The following is a 21349-nucleotide window of genomic DNA, read 5'->3' as shown; positions in this document are numbered from 1 at the left end:
AAATATTGGGGCATAGCCAACTTCACAATGAATGTCCACGATGACGCGACTAGTATTGAATCAACACAGCGACACACCGTATTGTGGCCACCGATATTCGTCACGTGTGAGGCGTGTCTACTTCCAACGTCCTCTCGCTCGCGCCTTCTGGAAGCGCCGCGTCCAGTCGCGGCACCACGAAGTCCTCACGTGACGCGCCTACGTTGTACGAATCCCTATGAAAGTATCCAGTCTGAGTGTATACCACGCGGGTTCAATTTATTACAACACCGGAAAAATTTATTTCAAGGACTTTCTTTCTCCTGGTGCAGCAGTGCACACGCATATGGCAGTGCCCTAATCTGGCGTGAAATATGTTTGCAGGTGGCCGATTGGTGCCCATGTCAGTGTGCATTCATTATTAGCAGGGGTGATTAAGAGAGGCAGCTGGCAAGCCGGGCGGTAGGCTGCTGTTTGGGCTCGGTAGCATGGATGGTTCTCTCCGTAGCTCGCGACTTGTCGATCGTGCTCGTACCTTAGCGGACATCATGAGCGTCCACTACAATGGCTTTGCCCAACCAGGGAAAACATGGGTAATACTTGAGATGGAAATTTAAGACGATGAGCTAAACGAGAACAAGGTCAAAGCAGGAGCCAGCGTATCGGCTAGTGGACCTGTCTTTGGCAAGGCACACGTAGGCTCATCGCACATGTGGTGCACGAATCCCCCCTGCCTTAGCTGTAGTGACGGTTCGTACAAGCCACCTTGCTTGATTGAGTGGACGCAGGAAAAGGTATGCTCTGGTGCGAATGAGACGACTCGTTAAGGGCCACAAAAAGTGACCATGACAAAGCAAAATGGGAAGTGGTTGCGTTTTCAGATAAACACTCAGGCAATATCGCGCAAGGATATTCCCGGTCACGTGTACGGCTAGCAGCGAAATTCCAACGGGTGCCATAGCTCATTGAACTTTCTTAGTATCCACAGCTTACGCTTGCGTTTCCTGTGCGCACTTATTCGTACTCTGTTATTCTTCATTTGCTGTAGTTACAAATATTTTCATTTCAGTTAGACAAGTGTTGTCAAAGAGGTTTCAATTTTTCTTTCTGGCGGTGCAATTTAGGTGTACGTATTGCTATTTAGAAACATGCATCGGAGAGCAGGAAATGGAAGTGTGCTTTAATGCGTGCGTTGATTGTACGACGTCATTTTTTTCTTCCAGCCTACACTTTCGTATACACGAATGGGCGCATTTACGGTACGGTGTATTCGACGAGTACGGCACACCTGGAGACTCAATTTCCGGAGACGTACTCCTCGAGAAGCACGGTGAGCATCAGGACTTGAACTTCTTCTTGTGGAGTGTCCTCGATCCTCGATATTTTCCATCCGCAACTCACTCTCGGAATTCTGTAATAGCAACACTGAAGTGATGCAGTGTTCTTGTGGCTGAACGAGGAAGTACATAACGGACATGTTTTCTAAGCTCTCTTGCGGCAGCACTTTTTTGTTTGAAAGCAGGATTCCAGAAATGTTTAACGACAACTCTTTCTATAAGTAGTGAAAGGAAGTTTGGTAGACCAAGTTCACGGAAGATGTTTGCAGATGTTACTATTGGGGAATTGTACGCAACGTCTTTAAGAACCCTGCATCTCCAATCATCCGAACAAAAGCCAACGACTGTAATAATAAAAATAACCATCATATAAATAATATAATACTATGGTGATAATAATGATAATATTATTATTAATAATAAATGAACATCATCACCATTCATTTTTATCCCGTTGAAGTCACGGCCCCATTTCATCGAAACATTTGCTTTATTATTTGACGTTTGCTTATCGCGATACGTCTGGATAAATGTTCAATTGCATGGCTAACCTTATATTATGATTAAATTTTATTTTGCTTGTATGTCATTAGTGTTGCCCGGTCGCCTCTAATATGAAACGAAGTTCGCGTAAAAATTAAGAAAACATTCCCTTGCCAAGGAATTGCAAATGAGCATGTTATCGAACCAATTTTTTCTTCCCTTCAAAAAGTATGGCGGTGCGTGCACTTATACTAGCGGTAGAACATTGCTGCTATCTCCTAGAACCTACGAGGACTAAGTGATACCTTTGAACTTGCAGGTCATGCTTGGATCGCAATGCCGGTTCTTGCACACAGCTGCGCGCGGCTGAGTTTACTTCATGAACTTCGTCGTTTAATTTCCGAAATTGTGGCCTAAGAGAAAAGAAAAGGGAAGTGCGAATCTGGAATTTCTCATTTTGGGGAGACGATCAACGCTACTCGGTGACATCAAGAGGCTGTGGGGAAAAGGCAGACAACATTCCTCTTCAAAGCGAGTATGTCCTAAACCGCAATTCTGTACCGGCGGAAAAACAAAGAAAGCGCTGGAACTCAAGCGGTTTGTTGCTGTTAAAAGGTGACAACAACAAAAAAATGTTCTGGCATAACCCATCTCACAATGAATATCGACGCTGACGCGACTAGTATTGAATAAACATAGCGACACACCGTATTGTCGCCACCGATATTCGGCACGTGTGAAGCCTGTCTGCCTCCAACATCCTCTCCTTCGCGCCTTTCGGAAGCGCCTCGTCCAGTAGCATCGCTGCGAAGTCCTCACGGGACGTGACTATGTTGCACGAATGTCTGTGACGGCATCCTGCCTGAATGTGTAGTATGCGGGTATCATTTGTTCCAGCACAGGAAAAATTCATTTTAAGCACTTTTTTCTCCCCTGCAGCAGCGGCGCCCAGTATATGCAGCGGTGCGTACGCATATGGCAGTGGCCTAAGTTGGCGCGAAAGATGTTTGCAGGCGGCCGATTGATGCCGGGGTCAGTGTGAGTTCATTGTGAGCGGGGGTGATTAAGGCTGGCCAGCCGGGTGCTAGGCTGCCGTTTGGGCTCGGTACCATGCAGGGTTCTCTCCGTAGTTCGCGACTTGTCGGTTGGGCTCGTTGCTTGGCGGAAATCGTGAGCCTCCGCTACTATAGCGCTGCTGCAGGTTCGTTGAAGAGCCGCACATGTCCTGTGGCGCAAGTAGGCGTCTAAACTGTGGCATTCAACTGTGGCGCATAGCGATCGTCCGACAAGACAGAAGGTGATTCCATGGTTCGCTTCGAACAGGGTTACCTCAACACGTCAGCCCAATGCCCGACCTGTTACGCCATGGTCTTCCCAATAAGCCAAGTCGGCGTGAGTACTGTTAAGGACGTTGAAGATAACATGATGCGCTTTAGCTTAGGTAACTAGCCCGCTTTTTCGATGTTGCCTTCTCTGAGTAGTTCAAAAGCGCTCAGCACGACCTCGTAGGGAAACATAATATTTAGGAGAATGTTCTTCATTTTGTCGAAGGTTCCGGACTGTTAAGGCACAGATTTGCAAAAGCGTATGGCAACCTACGAAACTAAGTGGTCGATGATAAATAGCGGGCAAGCGCCAATGATACTCCCGCGGATATCTTTCTTGATACACACGCATGCCTTACAGATTGTGAATAATTGTCACAGAAAATGGCTACATTTGGAATTTTAATATCTACAAATAGGAGCCATCGCAATCGGAGAATTTTGAATAGACCACATAGTGCAAACAACAGCAATACTATTTCGCTCGAGCTAGTCCGGTTGCATCTACACATTGAAAGGGACCTTCATTGAGGGGACCTGACTGTACAGGGCATACGAAGCTTACAAGACATTATTGTTGTGCAAGCAACGGCTGCTCAATCTTCCACCTGAATCTGTTGAATATGAAAGGCATGCAAAATGAAAAGAAGAATGCCCAATCGGACTGCGTAAGCTTCCGTACTTCTGTCTTGAGAAAATTTCACTGAAATAGGGTCTTGGCATCTTGTGTTTTGGAGGCCACCGATTGCTCCCCTAGCTGCTGTAGGGACATCTGCCGGACTGACCATACGTGCGTTTGCGTTTGAGTGCGTGCTACTGGTGGTCAAAGCACCACGTCAACAACGGGCAGCAAGCAGGAGACACACTGTGAGCGTCACAGTCGCCCATGTCTCCCTGATCGATGAATTTCGCCGTCGACAAAGCGAGTGTGATCTACCACCGTTCAAATGACGAACTGTGCGGCTGGCTTTGCACATCTATGAAAAACACTTGGAATGCGGGTGATAGAAATTCAAGATGATGAACAAAACGAGGACTAGGTGAAAGCAGGAGCCAACGTTTCGGCTAGTGGATTTTTGTTTGTCAAGGCACATGTAGGCTCATCGCACAGGTATTGCACGAGTCCCTTCCCGCGGTGTAGTAAAGGTTCGTATAAGTCACCTTGATGGATTGACCACAGGGGGAGTTACGGTGCGATGTGAATGAGACGACTCGGTAAGAGCAACCAAAAGTGAGCCTGATAAAGTAAAAAGAGAGCTAGTTGTGTTGTCCAATAAACGCTGAGGCTAATAATAGTAGGCAAGAATATTGCCGGCCACGTGTACGGCTAACAGCGAAATTTTAAGGGGTGCCATAGCACATTGATCCCTCGTAGTATCCACAGCTTACGCTTTGCATCTCCTGTGCCTTCTTATTCGTTCCATGTTATTCTTTCTTTGCCTGTAGCCCTAAATATTTTCATTTCAGTTAGACAAGTGTTGTCAAAGAGGTTGCAATTTTTCTTTCTGGCGGTGCAATTTAGGTGTACGTATTGCTATTTAGAAACATGCATCGGAGAGCAGGAAATGAAAGTGTACTTTAATGCATGCGGTTATTGCAGGACTTCATTTTTTTCTTCCAGCCTACACTTTCATATACACGAGTGGGCCCATTATCGGTACGGCGTATTTGACGAGTACGGCACACGTGGAGACTCAATTTCCGGAGACCTGCTTCTCGGCAGGAACGGTGAGTAGCAGGACTTCAACTTGTTTTTGTGAAGTTTCCTCGATGTTTTCTATCCGTAAGCCACTCTCGGAATACTGTAATAGCAACACTGAAGTGATGCAATCTTCTGCGCTCTGGTTGCGCTTCTGCGCTTTTGTTCACGGGTGTATCTCCGTTACCAGGCTGAACTATGGTTACCGGTAACTACACTGTGAGCAAAAGTTATCCGAGATGGCAGTAAATGACTTCTCCTCTTGCGCATACCCCAATGGGAGGTTAATATAGTCCGGTTAGACGGAGTAAAAATATTACTCCGCTGCTGAAAGGAGGTTTTCGATGTACTGATGGGAGTATGTGCTTGTATCCATCGGCGAGCTTTTGCTGAACGCTATGGGAGTATGCGCTTACATCCATCGAGCAGCTTTTGTAGGGAACTAGGGGAGTATATGTTCACCTTTATCAAGGAGCATATGTTTACGTCCGTCGAGCAGCTTTTTCAGGGAACTATGGGAGTACATGTTCACATCCATTGAGGAGCGTTTGCAGAAAACTATGGGAGTATATGTTTAGATCCATTAAGGATAATTTGCGGGGACCTATGGGAGCATATGTTTACATCCATTGAGGAGCTTTTGCAGGTAACCGTGGGAGTTTATGTCTGCATCCATTGGGAAATATTGCAGGCAACTATGTGAGTATACGTTTACATCCATCGAGGAGCTTTTGCAGCGAGCTTTAAGAATATGTTTTTACATTCGAGGGAGGTTTTGCAGGGTGCCACAGGTGTATTTCTTTACATTGACAATGGAGGTCTCACAGGAATATATGGGAGTATCTCTTCACATGAATCAGCTATTATGCCGAATTCAGAATCTTCAATATAGATTTTGCGAACTGGAATATGCGCGATATATTGGTGTCCATGCTGGAAAACGCAAACATTAGTAAGCGAAGTACCGCTTTGAAGAAAGTAAATTTATTACATAAACACATAGGCAATGAAGAAATGAACAACACAAGTACCATATCTCAATTGGTTTTTGACTATTTCATTCCGAAACATTCCGCGCCAGTAGCATCTTTGCCGTAAGCGTTCATAGGCCTTGAAGACACCGCCGTGAGCACACTGCGGGTCGGAATGAAAGGACGCTCAGATTGTGGAACGTAGCGTTTGGGGGATAACTAGGAGCCACTTCCTACCATCTGGGGAGTAGTTGCGCCAGTACAAGAGGCCGTCGTGGATGTTGAAGTTCGATGTTTGGCATCGCAATGTTCGAGTGGTCAGACCGGTGGGTGCCTCGGATAAAACATCAAGAAGCGAAGTGATCCAGGGGTCGTGGCGCTGTCCAGTGCAGACGGTGCTGACCTGAAAATCTGACAATGGGTGGTCTATAGTGCATATTGACGCAGTTTCATTGGATAGGGTGACCGCGACAGTGCATTAGCATCGGCATGCTTGCGTCCGGCACGATATATAACGCGGATGTCAAACTCTTGAAGTCAAAGAGCACAGCGGGCAAGGCGACCTGACGAATCCTTCAGCGAAGACAATCAACATAGTCATGATGATCTGTAACTACATCAAACGTGCGGTCATATAAGTAAGGGTGGAACTTGACAAGCGCCCAGACTATTGTCAAGCATTCTTTCTCGCTGGCGCTATAATTTGACTCGGCTATGGTGAGCATTCTGCTGGCATATGCGACGACATACTCTGCGAACTCATGCTATCGTTGTGCGAGAACAGCACAGAGGTTGACACTGCAGGCGTCTGCGCGAACCTCCGTTGCGGCCGTAGGATCGTAGTGGCGCAGTATAGGTGGTGACCTCAGAAGACGGCGAAGGGTGGAGAAGGCTTCATCACACTGAGAAGACCATGATGAGAGATTCGAGGTGCTGCTTAAAGTTGGGTCATAGGCGCAATTATATAGGCGAAGTTGCACACAAACCGGCGAAAGTAGGAGCATAACCCTATGAAGCTTAGTAATTGTTTTGGAGTCATCGGTTTGGGGAAGTCGGTCACGGTGCGCAGTTTAGCCGGGTCCAGAAGCATGCCGTCCTTTGATACGACGTGACCGAGAATTGTAAGTTTTCGCCCAGCAAAGCGGCATTTCTTGTGATTTAGTTGGAGCTGAGCAGTCTTCAGACACTTCGGGACTTGGTTGAGGCATTCGAGATGGGTTGCGTAATCTGGAGCAAAGACAACAATGTCGTCGAGGTAGCAGAGACATATGCGCCTCTTCAAACCCCGCAGAGTGCAGTCCATCATGCGCTAGAAGGTGGCAGGCGCATCGCACAGGCCGAAGGGCATGACATTGAATTCATACAGACCGTCAGGCGTGACGAAGGCGGTCTTTGAACGGTCAGCCTATCCTAAAGGCACCTGACAATACCCGAAACGTAAATCTAACAGCGAAAAAAACTTGGCACCTTGTAGGAAATCAAGGGCATCGCTAATTCTGGGTAAAGGGTGCATGTCTAAAGAGTGTAAAGGTGTAAAGAGTGTAAAGGTGTGTAAAGAGTGACCTTGTTGAGGCGCTGATAATCCACGCAGAAGCGAATCGATCCATCCTTTCTTTTAACGAAAACCACAGGGGATGCCCACGGACTTTTTGTAGGGCGAATAACGTCACGTTTAGCATATCGTCAATATGGTCAGCAATAATTTGAAGTTTTGCGGTGGAGACACGGTAAGGGCGTTGTCGCACTGGCGAGTTGTAGCCAGTGCCGATGTAGTAAACAATGGTAAAAGTTCGGCCAAGGACACGTTGGGCAACATCAAAAGAGTCGCGGAACTGGTAGAGCAGCTTGAGAAGAGCAGAGCGTTGAAATGGCGACAGTCCGTCTGCGATCGACGAATCGAATAAGTCGGCATTTGCTGCATCAGAAGGATTAAGAGCACGGACGATGTCGAGGTTGCGTCGAGCTGCATCTTACTGCACGGAAAAAATTTGGTTGATAGCACTGAGTTGCACGCATCCAAGAGATTCACCTTTAAGCAATTGATGGAATACAGAAGAGGATTAGTGAGGCAGAGAGCGCTTGTTCCATTTGAAATAGAGAAAGTCGAATAACCCAAAAGAAGTGGCTTAGAAGGCGGCGTGATGGTTCAAAGATTGTAGCTTCATCACATATGCTGTTTCAGAACACGGGGAGCTAAACAGCTGCTGTCGGCAGAATTTCTGCCTTCTGTTACGACTATATTGTGTGCGGTTTGATGAGCGGGGTTGTAAGACGGGTCACACAACGGGAAGGGCTCAAGTTCAGATCTGGCATCGTCAATTATGGCGTGATTATGCGATAAAAATTCCCAGCCAAGTATGATGTCATGCGATCAGGATGAAATGACAATAAACTCAACAATGTAGTGCTCTTTAGCCATAATAAGTCGAGCAGTGCAGGCACCTATAGGCCGAACAAGGTCTGCATTTGCTGTACATAAGGGCATCATATCTCAAGAGGCGTGGTCGCCTTTCGAAGAATGCGGAAAAGTGTGACATCTATAACAGAAACGGCAGCACCAGTATAGACAAAAACATATGCGTGAGTGCCACCTACAAAAACTTCGACAATATTCGACGGCAAAGTTCGAGGACTTGAGCACATCCACCACGCAGTTCTTGCCTCACAAAGTATGGCGACTACTTTCCCTCTTTTTCAGAGGCTGGTCGACGACGCAAGGGCGACAAGGAGCGGCGACGGGGTGAAGGTGAGCCACGAGACGTGGGTTGTGAATAGCCACGTGCAGACGTGCTTATTTGTGGAACCGGACTTTCATAACGAGAGCGGGGACGATCCATGGTGTTCGGCGAACGGGTGTCTGAGTATTCTAGCACGTGATGGCGGCAGATTCGGGCAATATGACCATGGCCGCCGCATGCAAAACAGATCGGCCGGTTGTCGAGCGTTCGCCATCGATTTGCAGTGATGGCAGCAGCCCAGGTCACGGACGGCCGAATCGGGGCTGCAGCATACGACACACCATGGGACGGTGAGGGCTGTTGAACCTGCTGCTGCTTTACTGCCTCAACGTAACTAAGAGGCGCGGTGACAGCTTGCTGTTGAATAGGCACCGGCATGGGCTCGGAAGTATGTTCTTGAATGACGTGTCAAAGCACGGGAGCCAACGGGATTGGTCGCTGCAGTTGCTGCTGCTGTGGGAGCTCCTGACGCTGAGCAAATGGCTGACAACTGATGGGTGACCTCCACACGCACAAAATTCTTTCATTTGTGCGAGAAGGTATGGCTGGTCAGGCATTCAGGTCAGTCAGTGCAGCGATTGGTTGGTTGTACGTTTGAGATGAACGTCGGGTGAGAGCCCGCTGCCTTGTGAATTCGTCATATCTGTGGCATGTTGTTACCACTTAAGACACAGTGCCAGGAGACTTCGCAAGAAGCATGTGAAAGACATTGTCATCGACACCCTTCATAATGTGCTGTATTTTGGCACTTTCGCTAATTGAGGCATCGGCGCGCCTGCAGAGATTGATTATGTCCTCAATATAGGCGGTAGAAGTTTAATTTGGTTCCTGTGCGCAAGTGTGCAGCCCTTGTTCGGCGCATAACTTCCGTACGGCAGGTTGACCGAAAACGGCAGATATTGCCGCCTTGAAAGCGGACCAGATCACAAATTAACATTCGTAGTTCATATACCACAGCTTCGCCACGCCAGCCAGGTAAATGTACGCGGTACTTAGCAGCGTCATCCCTCTTGTTGGGTACACTAAGTTTTGTGTAGCACGACAGGCAGTCCTCAACGTACTGGTCTTCCGTACCCGAAAATAGCGGGGGGTCCCGCTGGCGAACCAGGCCGGGAGAGGTGGCGGTGGTTGGGCAGTGTCAGCTTGCATTGTCGAGTGCAACGTGCGGGATCGGAGTTCCAGGATCAGTATCGGAGTTCCGGGATCCAGCACGATCCACCAAATGTAAAGAGGTGTATTGGACGAGTCCAACAAACAGGCGGTAGCTTGGAACAGGATGCAGGGAGAACAAGATGGGGGTGATCGAGCGCTGATCTCGTGCCGTTCGCTCATGATGATGATCGCTGAGCCTGGGATCTCATTCTCTTTCTCCGTTACCTAATAACAATTATTATTATAATAATAATTATATTACAACATTCTGTCCATTATTATTTGTCCTGTTGAAATGACGGCCCAACTTTAGCGATACATTTGCTTTATTATTTGACGTTTGCTGATCGCGATACGTTTGGACAGACGTTACATTGCAATTTTATCGCTAACCTTATAATATCAATAAATTTTAGTTTACTTGCGTGTCCTTAATGTTACGGTTGCAACTAATATAAAACGAAGTGCGCGTAAAAATTAAGAAAACATGCAAATATACAATGATTGACATTCGCAGATAACGCCATTTTTTTGCTGCCACACGGTAACACCTAATGACATTGGTCGAAAATGTCGTTTACAAATGAATGAGTTCGCCAAACTCATTCGCATTCGTTTGGAAACGAATGTGTATCCTCGACACCGCGTGTGTGCCAGTGTTTCGCAAACAGTACATGCTTCTTTCTTGTTTGAACAAAAATAACTATTATTCTATGAATTTTATTACCTAATTATTCCTTTAATGACATACATGTCTATCAAGCGCGTAAATACAGAAAACTAATCTTAGTCCAGTGACCAGACAACCGTCTTTAGCTTTCGCTGCAGCAGTCGTGTGGGTTCGCACCGTAGCGTGCACCGCGGCCGCTTCAATTGACTTGCCGCGAAAGCATGCACGTGTTTTCCTGTGGCACGCTCCAAGAATCAGGATAATAGGAGCCCGCATGCACATCAGAAGGGTGATGGCATGCAACTGCCCTTCTCGTACTACTTTAACAGATGTAGTGGACGCGTCTATCGTTCTCTTCACCCTGTTGCTTGCCTTAGCTTTGGCTTGGCTTGACTCGACTTCGTTGGCAATGTCGACAAGTTAGCGATCGAATGCTATGGTTTGAAAGCAATGATCACATATTCTAGTGGAATTTAGTATATTCGAAAATAATAATTCGACCAAGTGGGTTAGAGGTGTGCATTTTTTTTACCATCGTCATTGTCATAATTTTCAAATGACATTAGTTTTCGCCGCGTGACAGCGCGCTGTGATAACGACATTATTCGCAACAATTATCGTTTGTTGGAAATGACATTAGATTTGCAGTGTGACAGGGGTATAAGTGACACCTTTGAACATGCAGGTCTTGCTTGGATCAGCATGCTAGTTCTTGCACACAGCTGCGAGTGGCTGAGTTTACTTCGAGAAGTTCATCGCTGAATTTCCAAAATCATGGCCTATGAGAAAGGATCCACAAGTCCTATGGAAAACGTGTTTCCCGAAAAGCGAAGTGCGAATCGGGAATTCCTTCTTTAGGGAGACGCTCAACGCTACACGGTGACATCGAGAGGCTGTGCAGGAAAGGGAGACTACATTCCTCTTCAAACCGAGTATGTCCTAAGCCGGAATTCTGTGCCGACGAAGAAGAAGATAGCGTGGGTACGCAAGTTACTTGTTGCTGTTAAAAGGTAAAAACAACAAAAATATTCTGGCATATTCCATCTCACAGTGAACGTTGACGTTGACGTGATTAGTATTGAATCAACATAGCGACACGCCGTATTGTCGCCACCGATATTCGTCGCGTCTGAAGTGTGTCTGCCTCCAACATCCTTTCCCTCGCGCCTTCTGGATGCGCCGCGTGCAGTAGCGTCACTGCAAGCTCCTCACGCGACGCGCCTATCTTGTACGAATGTCTATGAAAGCATTCCGTCTGAATGTATACCACGCGTGTTTAATTTATTCCAACAAAGGAAAAACTTTTCAACACTTCTTTTTTTCCCTGGAGCAGCATCGCATGCCCAGTATATGGAGCGCTGCATACGCATAAGGCAGTGGCCTAAGTTGGCGTGAAAGATGTTTGCATGCGGTCGATTGATGACGGGGCCACTGTGTATTGATTGTGAGCGCAGGCGATTAAGAGAGTCGGCTGGCCAGCCAGGCGATAGGCTCCAGTTTGGGCTTGGTAGCACGGGCGGTTCTCTCCGTAGCTCGCGACTTGTCGATCGTGCTCATTCCTTGGCTGACATCGTGATCCTCCGCTGCTATGGCGCTGCCACAGGTTCGTTGAAGGGCCGCGCATGCCTTGTGGCGAAAGTCGGCGTCTGAGAGGTTTCTTCAACTGTGGCACACACCGATGGTCACATACAAGAGAGAGGCTGATTCAATGGTTCGCTTAGTACAGGGTGGCCTCAACGTGGCAGCCCAATGTCCGACCTATTATACCGTGCACTTCCCAGTAAGCCAAGTTGCCGTGAGAACTGTTAGGGGCGTTGAAGATAAGATAATGCGCGTCTTAGAAGAAAAAAAGTTTAGGTAGGCCGCTTTTTCGACGTTGCCTTAGCGGAGTAGTTAAAAGCGCTGAGCCAAACCTCGACGGGAAATAGAATATCTAGGAGAGTGTTGTTCTTAATTTTGTCGATGGCTCGACACTCTTAGTGCACAGATTTGCAAAAGCGTTTGATAACTTGCGAAAATGAGTGGTTGATGAGAAATAGCGCACAAGCTCCATTTACACTCCCACGGATGTCGTTCTCACAACACACGGATGCCTTTCATATTGTGAATATATTTCACAGAATATAGCTAGATATAGAATTTTAATATCTACCAATGCAAGCCATCACAATCAGAGCGTTTCGAGAACACCACATAGTACACACAAGAACAATACTGTTTCGCATGAGGTAGTCCTGCTGCGCACTACATGTTAAAAGAGGCCATCACTCAAGGAACCTAATTTCATTGTGCATACGAAGCTTAAAAAGCATTATCGTTGTCCATGCAAGGGCTTCTCAGCCTTCCACATGGTGCTCTTGAAAATAAGACATGCAATTTAAAAAAAAAGCCCAATTGGACTACGTAATCCTCGGATCTTGTGTCTTTTGCAAATTTGATTGAAATAGGGTCCTGGCATGTTGTGTTTTGGATGCCACCGATTGTTCCCCTAGCTTCTGTATTCGAAATTGGACGGGCGTCCATCGGCGTTGACGACGCGGTAATTTGTGCTTGAGCGAGTGCTACTGGTGGTGAAAGCACCAAGCCATCAATGAGCAGCAAGCATCTCAATTGCCCATGTGTTCCGGATCGTTCAACATCGCCGTTAACAAAGCGAGTCTCATCTACCTCCGTTCAAGTCACGCTCTGTGCCACTGGCTTTGCACTTCCATGAAAAACACGGGGAATGCATGAGATGAAAATTCAAGACGGTGAGAAAAACGAGGACTTGGTGAAAGCAGGAGCCTACGTTTTGACTAGGCTATGTCTCTTTGTGAAGGCACACGTAGGCTTATCGCACATGTTTTGCACGAATCCCTGCCTGAAGTGTAGTGAAGATTCCTATAAGCCACCTTGCTTGAATGAGTGAGCGCACTGAAAGTAACGCTGTGGTGTCAATGAGACGATTCGTTAAGGGCAGCAAAAAGTGAGCACGACAAAGTAAAATGAGAGGTGGTTGCCTTGTCAAATAAACGCTGAGGCAATATCACGCAAGAATATTCGCGGTCACGTATATGGCTAACAGAGAAATTTCAACGGGTGCCATGGCGCATTCATCTCTCGTAGTATCGACAGCTTACCCTTGCGTTTCCTGGGCTCACTTTGTCTATCCCGGTTATTCTTCCTTTCCTGTAGCTGTAAATATATTCATTTCTGTTAGACAAGTGTTGTCAAAGAGCTTTCAATTTTTCTTCCGGGCGGTGCAGTGTCTGTGTGCGTACTGCTATTTATGAACATGCATCGGAGAGCAGAAAAGGAAAGTGTGCATTAATGCGTGCGTTCATTGCACGACTTCATTTTTTTCTTCCAGCCTGTACTTTCGTATACATGAATGGGCCCACTTACGGTACGACGTATTCGACGAGTACGGCAAACGGGAAGACTCAATTTCCGGAGGCCTACTCCTCCGCAGGCACGGTAAGCAGCACGACTTCAACGTCGTTTAGCGGAGTGTTGATATTTTGCATTCGCTTGTCCGCATATTTTCGCATCCGCGTCCGCATATTTTGCATCCGCAACTCACTGGCGGAATTCCGTAATACCAACACTGAAGTGATGCTGTGTTCTGCGCCCTGGTTGCCCACATTCGTTGTGTTATTCTTTGCTCCCGACCATATGACGCACCTTGTTTTCGGCACACTTCACTGATCACTGGTTGGAAAAATGACATGGCAAATTAGAGACATTACCATACTTGTCTTCGTAAGGGTCGTCGGGACAGCGCCACCGTTCATTGTTCACGCGTTCACGCGTTCATTGCACCACCCTATTTTTTTTTCTTCTAGCTTACACTTTCGTTTACACGAGTGGGCCCACTTTCGCTACGGCGTATTCGACGAGTGCCGTACACGGGGAGACTCACTTTCCGCACGCCTACTCCTCGGGAGGCACGGTGAGGAGCAGGACTTCAACGTCTTTTCGCGGAGCGTCCTCGACATTTTCCATCACCATCTCAGTATCGCAGTTCTGTAATAGCAACATTGAAGTGATGCAGTGTTCTGCGCCGTGGTTGCCCTGATTCATTGTGTTATTTTTTGCTCTAGACCATACAACGCAGCATGGTTTAGGCACACTTCACTGATGACGGCTTGCAAAAAAAAAAAGACGTGGCAAATTATATACATTATCATACTTCTTTTCGTGACAGTCTTCGGGGCAATGCTCGCAAAGCACATTTTTGTATTAATGGCGCAATAATGATTCTAGCTTTGTTTAATGGTCCCTTCAACTGATATTACGCAACTTCACTACTTCTGCGAATCACGGAAAAAATTAGAGAATTTCACCTGGGATGCGCTTTATCAGGTTGTTCACAAATGTTTGGAGGTCTGCCCCATCCTCGTGGCGCGTGCCTCTTGCGGACAACTGCACACGGTAAAATTAAAACATTAGGGTGAGCGGCCGGTTGAATATAGGATGTGCGATAGAGCGCGTGTATAGTGGTCTGCCTGGTATTCCAGGAATTGAGCACTTTTTATTTATTTACAGTACACCCTGCAGCGTCGAGGCATTATAGCACGGAAGTTGGTACAACATGAAGTGACTAGCATGAGAATATAATCACGCAAAAGGGAGGGATGACAAAGGAGAGAGAAGCATCAAGACAACAAATAAACTAGTACATGAATAAAGTACATGAAGAAAGTAAAAGGAAAAGTATATGAATAACAATCGAAGAAAAAAAATTCACTCAGCCTGCATTCATTGTTTTGGAAGAACAGTGCAATTACAAATCATACAATACATCCCGAGGAGCGCTCACAACTTCAACTGGCAACTTATTCCATTCAGAAATACTGCGGGAAAAAACAAATGCTTCATATAGGGCGTTTTGCAGGACATTTCACGTATTTTCAAACTGTGGTCTCCTCTGTTTGAGATAGAGTGGGGGGCTTTAAAGTGCATGACCTAGTCAATGCCTGTCGCTTTAGTGTATATTGCGTGCAGAAGTTTCATTCTGTGCTTCTGGCGTCTTATCTTTAATGGTTCTATTCCGACGTGTTTCTTTATTGCTCTTATGCTTGCATCTCTGTAGTATTGCCTTGATATAAACCTCGCAGCGCGATTTTGTATGCCTTCTAACTTATCAATTAGGTAGCGTGCGGGGGGGGGGGGGGAGGTGATCCCACAAGGCGGTGGCATATTCCAATTGTGGCCTTACCAGCGACTTATATGCTATGGTTTCACGAATGTGAATGGCAGGTCTAATGGTTCGTATAAGTAGCCTTAGCATTTTTCCTGCTTTCCTGACGGTCATATAACTATGGCTAGAAAAGGACAGATCAGCAGTTAGATCAACCCCTAAATATTTAACTCTGTTAGCCTTCCGCAGTCTGCAATATCCCACTTTATAAGTAAATTCATTAGTAATTTTAGATTTAGTGTATGTTACCTTTTAACCCTAATCAGTATTCTGGCTAGGTTCGCAGTTTTGACACCAGGAGGCTATGCTGTTGAGTTCCTGCTGGAGTGCGTCTACATCATGTTGATCGCACATGGATCTGTGAACGACGCAGTCATCTGCGAAAAGTATAATTTGTGAGGAAATGTTTCAAGCGATGTCATTGATGTAAATTAAAAAGAGCAGTGGCCCCAGCACCGAGCCTTCCGGCTCTCCAAAGTGACTTGGACAAAGCTAGAATTCTTGCCTCCTATAACTGCGCATTGTATTCTGTCGTTCAGATCATCTTCAATAACCATCCTGACTTTCGCATCCAAATTCACAGTGCTCATTTTATGTAATAACAGGTCATGTGATACGGAATCAAAGGCTTTGCGATAATAAAAAAAAACTGCATCTGTGCGCATTCATGTTTAAGCAGTATCTGCAAGCTCATAAAGTAGTTCTATCAGCTGAGCGGTGCAGCTCACGCTTTTGGCAAACCGTGCTGATTTGGAAAGAAAAAATTTCTTACTTCTAAGTTCTTTATTATATTGCTATAAAAATGTGCTTAAAAACTTTACAACGTATGCAACAAAGGGAAATTGGCCTATAAGTGAAATTGTCCTATTGACCTATCGTGTATGCGGCCTTGCGATGTCGCGCATCAATAATAACTTCCCAAAAGTTGAAAACTGCTGATCGCGCTGCCGAACGCTTCGGCGCAAACATTTTAGCACTTCGCCCTTGATTGTTTCGCCTTTGGTCACATAAGAATGGCACGACAAAACTATAGCACAAGAAAGAAATGCTTGTCAACCATACTTAAGCAATACCTGCTGAGAGTATACCTAACCTAGTTGGCGTTCCGATTACCAGAGAGGGGCGACGGGTGTGCATCGCCATTTGGGAATCACCTCCACCGGCAAGCCACTGGGTCAGGGTGGCAGTCGAAGTCTCCTTACTTTCATTTCTGTTATGCTAGTGGCATGTTTGTCATATGCGATACGACATGCAATAAAGCTTTGTGTAATGCAGCAAACGCAGAACACACACACAATCAAAATAGCCGAACGCACATGTATCTGCTGATGCAATCTTAGTGACCCGCCTGAAACTTCTTCAGCGCTGTAGAGCGGAATATTATTTAACGAATAATAAGAATTAGAGCACGTAACACCAATTACTTGCTCCAAATGCTCGCAGTTCCAGGTCACTTTCTAGAAACTCGGGCAGATCTGTCGTTCTAGTGTCCTGTCACTCCCGTCAGAGAAAATGTAGCCACCACGAAGTCAAGGTTTAATTGGGGTGCAAAAGTTGGGTGCCACAAACTGAACCCATTTTCTTCTAGGCAAAGACATTTACAGCTATGCAACTGGTTAGCAGATAATTGCACAATGTCTCTTATGAGGAAGCTGCAAGCCGCTTTTCACAATATGAAATTGTTTTTCATACCTTCCGCCTCCATTTTCAATTCCTTCGGTGTTCTGCTCATTGGTTTACAGGTCAACCTGAACGCTTGTTCAAAACCCAGGTTTTCACCGCTTTACAAAAGGACGGTTAAGTGTGCGGTATCGATGTCGAGTGTGACGATCATGAAGAGTGCATCTAAGGTATTATGCAGATATAAAATTTCAAATAAAAAAGGAATTGTGTTACGCAATGCCTGTATTTCAGGGGTCGCGAACCAACCATAAATTTAAGTAACTAAACAGACGTGCGTTCTGCAGATCGACTGCCGAGCTAACTGCCAACCTGTGACCCGAGTTCGTAATCATGCGTGTCGAAGCTTATCTCACATACAAGATTCACAAGCGGAACATAGCAGTACTTCCGCATTTTGCGGTGATCGGAAAGCGTTTTATCATTTCTGGAGCTGCCGGCGAAGATCGGATAACGCCAGCCAACCAATCGCCGGCTGGCTATAAGGACCTCGTCGCTCTGGCACCGGCCCCGTTTCAGGCATCAGCTATTCCCGTGTATATCGCATAACAAGGAAGCGCGTTTGTGAACACATCTTGAATATTCTTTCAGCGTTGGTTTCCGCATTCGGATGGCCTCGTTAGAGCTGGAGCTGGCTTGAAAGGTTTTCGATAACTTTGAGGAGCAGTGACCTGCAATCTTCAGTTACAATTTCGGCGCGTTCACAATGTTTTTATGTCCGTAGAACAAGATGCAAATTTCGAAAAAATGAAAGATACTACATGTAAATACAGGAACACAATACACAGCCAGGTGAAAATGCGCTCTCTGCTGTGTTTCGTCCGCGTCTTGCCACCGTGTTCACCCTGCGCCTTGCTCATTGAACATGTTTAGTGAGCGAACACGTTGCTTCGGGTCGGTAAAATAAAACATAAAAGATAGACGTATTCAAACTGACTGACGCAGCCTCGATAGGTGTCCGTTGCCAAATTGAAGCGGGTGAGCTGGATTAATACAGGTTAGGTCATTTTATTAGGCCGTTTTCCAAGATGCAGTTGCCTAATTGTTCTTTCAAATACAACAGCGCATGCATTTGGAAGTGTTCGGGGGGGAGGGGGGGGGGGGGGCTTTAAGGGGAGTCAATTTTGTTCCGCGCAATTTAGTTCCTTTATTTGATATAGAGCGCACACCATAAAGGGTACGTCGCCAGGTTTAGCCATTTAAAGAAAGCACAGCGCATATTTCAGACTCTCATTATCGTGTCTGCAAAATACTGCACCGCGCAGCACCTGCGCACACAACGGCAGTTTAAGACCGAACGCCGCACGTCTTTTATATCAAAGAAGCGTCAGCCGCAGCTGGAAAGTCGAAGCAACGCACACAACCGCAGTGGCGTAAAAGCGCATTCTACCCTTGTTACACGGCCGGGCTAAGCACAGTTAAGACGTACACCCATCAGAAAAATTATACAGACCAGGGATTGTGCGATAAAACTAATTTTCTCCTTTGTATCTGAATGCAACTCGTAATTAAAGACTGCAGTCCCAGCTTGGAATTACGAATTTTCCAGTGCATTCGCCAATTTTCGTTTATGCATGCTAATCACGAAGAAATTCAGTTTTTCGATGACCCTGTGGTCTGTATACGTTTGCTCACTGGTGTACCTCCGTTACCAGACTCAACTATGGTTACCGGTAACTACACTGCAAGCAAATATGATTCGAGATGGGAGTAAAGGACTTGTTTTGAGCGTACTTGTGGGACTATGTGCTTACATCCATCGGGGAACTTTCGCAGGAAGATATGGGAGTATAAGTTTACATCCATCGAGGAGCTTTTGCAGGTAACTATAGGAGTATATTTTTATCTCCATCAAGAAGTATATGCAGGGATTTATGGGAGCATATGTTTACAGCCGTCGAGGAGATTTCGCAAGGAACTATGGGAATTTATGTTCACATCCATCGAGGAGCTTTCGCAGATACCTATGCGAGTATATGTTCATATATATTGTGCAGCTTTTGCGGGGACCGATGGGAGCATATGTTTTCATGTATCGACGAGCTTTTGCAGAAAGCCGTGGGTGTATATGTCAACATCCATTAAGAGGTTTTGCAGGGAACTATGTTAGGATATGTTTACATCCTTAGAGGAGCTTTTGGAGCGAACTATGAGAATACATTTTTACATTCGAGAGAGTTTTTGCAGGCTACCACAGGAGTATTTCATTATATTGATCACGGAGGGTTTACAGGAGGGTATGGGAGCATGTCTTCACATGACTCAGCTAGTATGCCGACTTCAGAGTCTTCAATATTGATTTTCCGCACTTGGAAATACACGATATATTGGTTTCCAAGCTGGACGGCGCAAACAAAATTAAGCGCATTAGTGCTTTGTAGAAAGTACATTTATTGCATAGGCACATAGGCAAGGAATAAATGGACGACACAAGCACACGCTCTCAGCAGGTTTTCTACTATTTCTTACCCATGTGTTATTTGCACAAACCACACAGTAAGAATACAAAGCAACTGATCCAGCTGCAGCTTTAAGCCAATGCCATATGAAATACATGGAAACCAGCCACAAGTGCCTAAACAAGGTACAATGCAGTAATTGTGGAAATAACGTTATTAACGGAATAATAAAGAAATACATAACGGAAAAGCAGAGCATTCTCTGACAACCCTCGACTTTGTGGTACTACAAAAGGTAAAGCAAAGCGTAAAGAGGACATAATTTCTTATGGTTATTAGCTTGTGCAAGATTCAAAGCAGCAAAAACTGGGGAATACGCAAAACACTTAACGCACTTCAAAACTAAATGATTAGGAAAACGAAAGTTCTGGTAGGCAAATCCAGTGCCATTTTGACAGTAACAAGCTGACAGAGGGGACTAAAATTGGCAGTTGCTTAGCTCGGCTGTGCCAGGATATACGTAGCGAAAGCTGAGGTATAGCAGGGTTAGTCTTGGTTAATCTTGATTGCAAGTCCAGGTTAGTCTGGTTGTCTAGCTATGTTGCGGCGTTTAGCCAGTCGTTCGGCGCGCTGCTCCTCTGTTTCCTGGGAGAATCGTTTCCTCTTCATCTCGTTCCGATGTCGATTCGAGGCCTCATCGCGCTTATCAGAATTGTCGCCATACATACTGCCGCCTCAACTGTGGTTGCGGCGCACTCGAGCTCCCCTTTTCAACCCGCTGACATGTTATCAGGCATGCGACACAGCTGGTGAAGCGAGCGCAGCCGAGCGCAACGACGAGGAACGTGGTGTGACGAGGAGTGCTGTGTGATGAGGAGCGCGGTGTGACGTCATGTGGCTCCTCGGAGCCTGGCCATGGCGAAATCGCAAAATCGGGGCCAGTTTTATGAAAGCAGAGTTCAGCTTTGCGTTTTCCCCATACCACCTAAAGGCAAACATGGTGGCTCAGAGAGTCATCAGGGCAAGTAAAGTGTTGATTGTATTGTACCCAGATATTAAGAGCGGCTTAAAGTGCGTGCCCGTAATAGCAGTAACCCATCCCAATTCCTTGCACAGACTGACTTTCGGATGTAGGGTGCACTTTGCAGCCTGTATGTCAAGCCCTTAGCTCCGAGCAGACATCATGCTTCAATTTTTTTACGCAAAACACTGAAAGAAAAAGCAGTCTGCCAAAAAGCAACAAAGTGCCAGAATAATGACAAGCCTCTGACAGCCATCATCCAAGCTTGCTTTCTGAAGTTACACCTGGACAATGCTGCTGGTGCAAAAAGGCTTACAGAGCCTTAGAACCACCGTCTTGGCCCAAATATGACGATTAAAAACGGCAATAACGAGGCAGTGCTGAAGACTGCAATATGAAAGACCATGTGGACTAGTTAAAATTACAACTTCTCGAAGCTTCGTTTCATACCATCTCGCGAAGAATAAAAAGTAAAAAACTTATTTCAGAGGAGTGTGTCAATCTGTCAACAAAACAGTTATACGGGATTACTCACACCCCTTAGAACAAGGGATCTAATTGCTGGCGGCCAGCCTTCCTTGCCCACAGCAAATGCTGCTGAACTCGAGCATGGTCAAGGCTGCTTGTTTTAGTGCGTAGTAGCAGGCTAGTAGTATCTTGGCACCTGCTTTTACCGTAGCAACCTCACACGGTTTTTGCTGACATTAAACACA

The 21349-nt window shown here is 46.1% G+C and overlaps 1 protein-coding gene across 3 annotated transcripts in view; it reads left to right on the top strand.

Annotated features, from left to right (window-relative positions):
• Positions 1-21349, top strand: part of LOC135913647 (uncharacterized) — a 186325-nt gene that overhangs the window by 151547 nt on the left and 13429 nt on the right. For 2 of the 3 annotated variants that reach the window (XM_070541114.1, XM_065446189.2), the window contains 6 exons: positions 1203-1309; positions 4746-4852; positions 8493-8540; positions 11040-11364; positions 13704-13810; positions 14179-14285. In XM_070541114.1, coding sequence (XP_070397215.1) covers positions 1203-1309; positions 4746-4852; positions 8493-8540; positions 11040-11116 — 339 coding nt within the window. In that variant the 3' untranslated portion in view covers positions 11117-11364; positions 13704-13810; positions 14179-14285. Of the gene's footprint in view, positions 1-1202; positions 1310-2118; positions 2335-4745; positions 4853-8492; positions 8541-11039; positions 11365-13703; positions 13811-14178; positions 14286-21349 lie in introns of all 3 variants that reach the window. The other variant, XM_070541112.1, reaches the window with a different exon arrangement.

Source organism: Dermacentor albipictus, chromosome 6 (genome assembly GCF_038994185.2).
Source record: "Dermacentor albipictus isolate Rhodes 1998 colony chromosome 6, USDA_Dalb.pri_finalv2, whole genome shotgun sequence".
In the NCBI taxonomy this organism is placed as follows: Eukaryota; Metazoa; Arthropoda; class Arachnida; order Ixodida; family Ixodidae; genus Dermacentor; species Dermacentor albipictus.
This window is presented reverse-complemented; position numbering and strand designations above follow the sequence as displayed.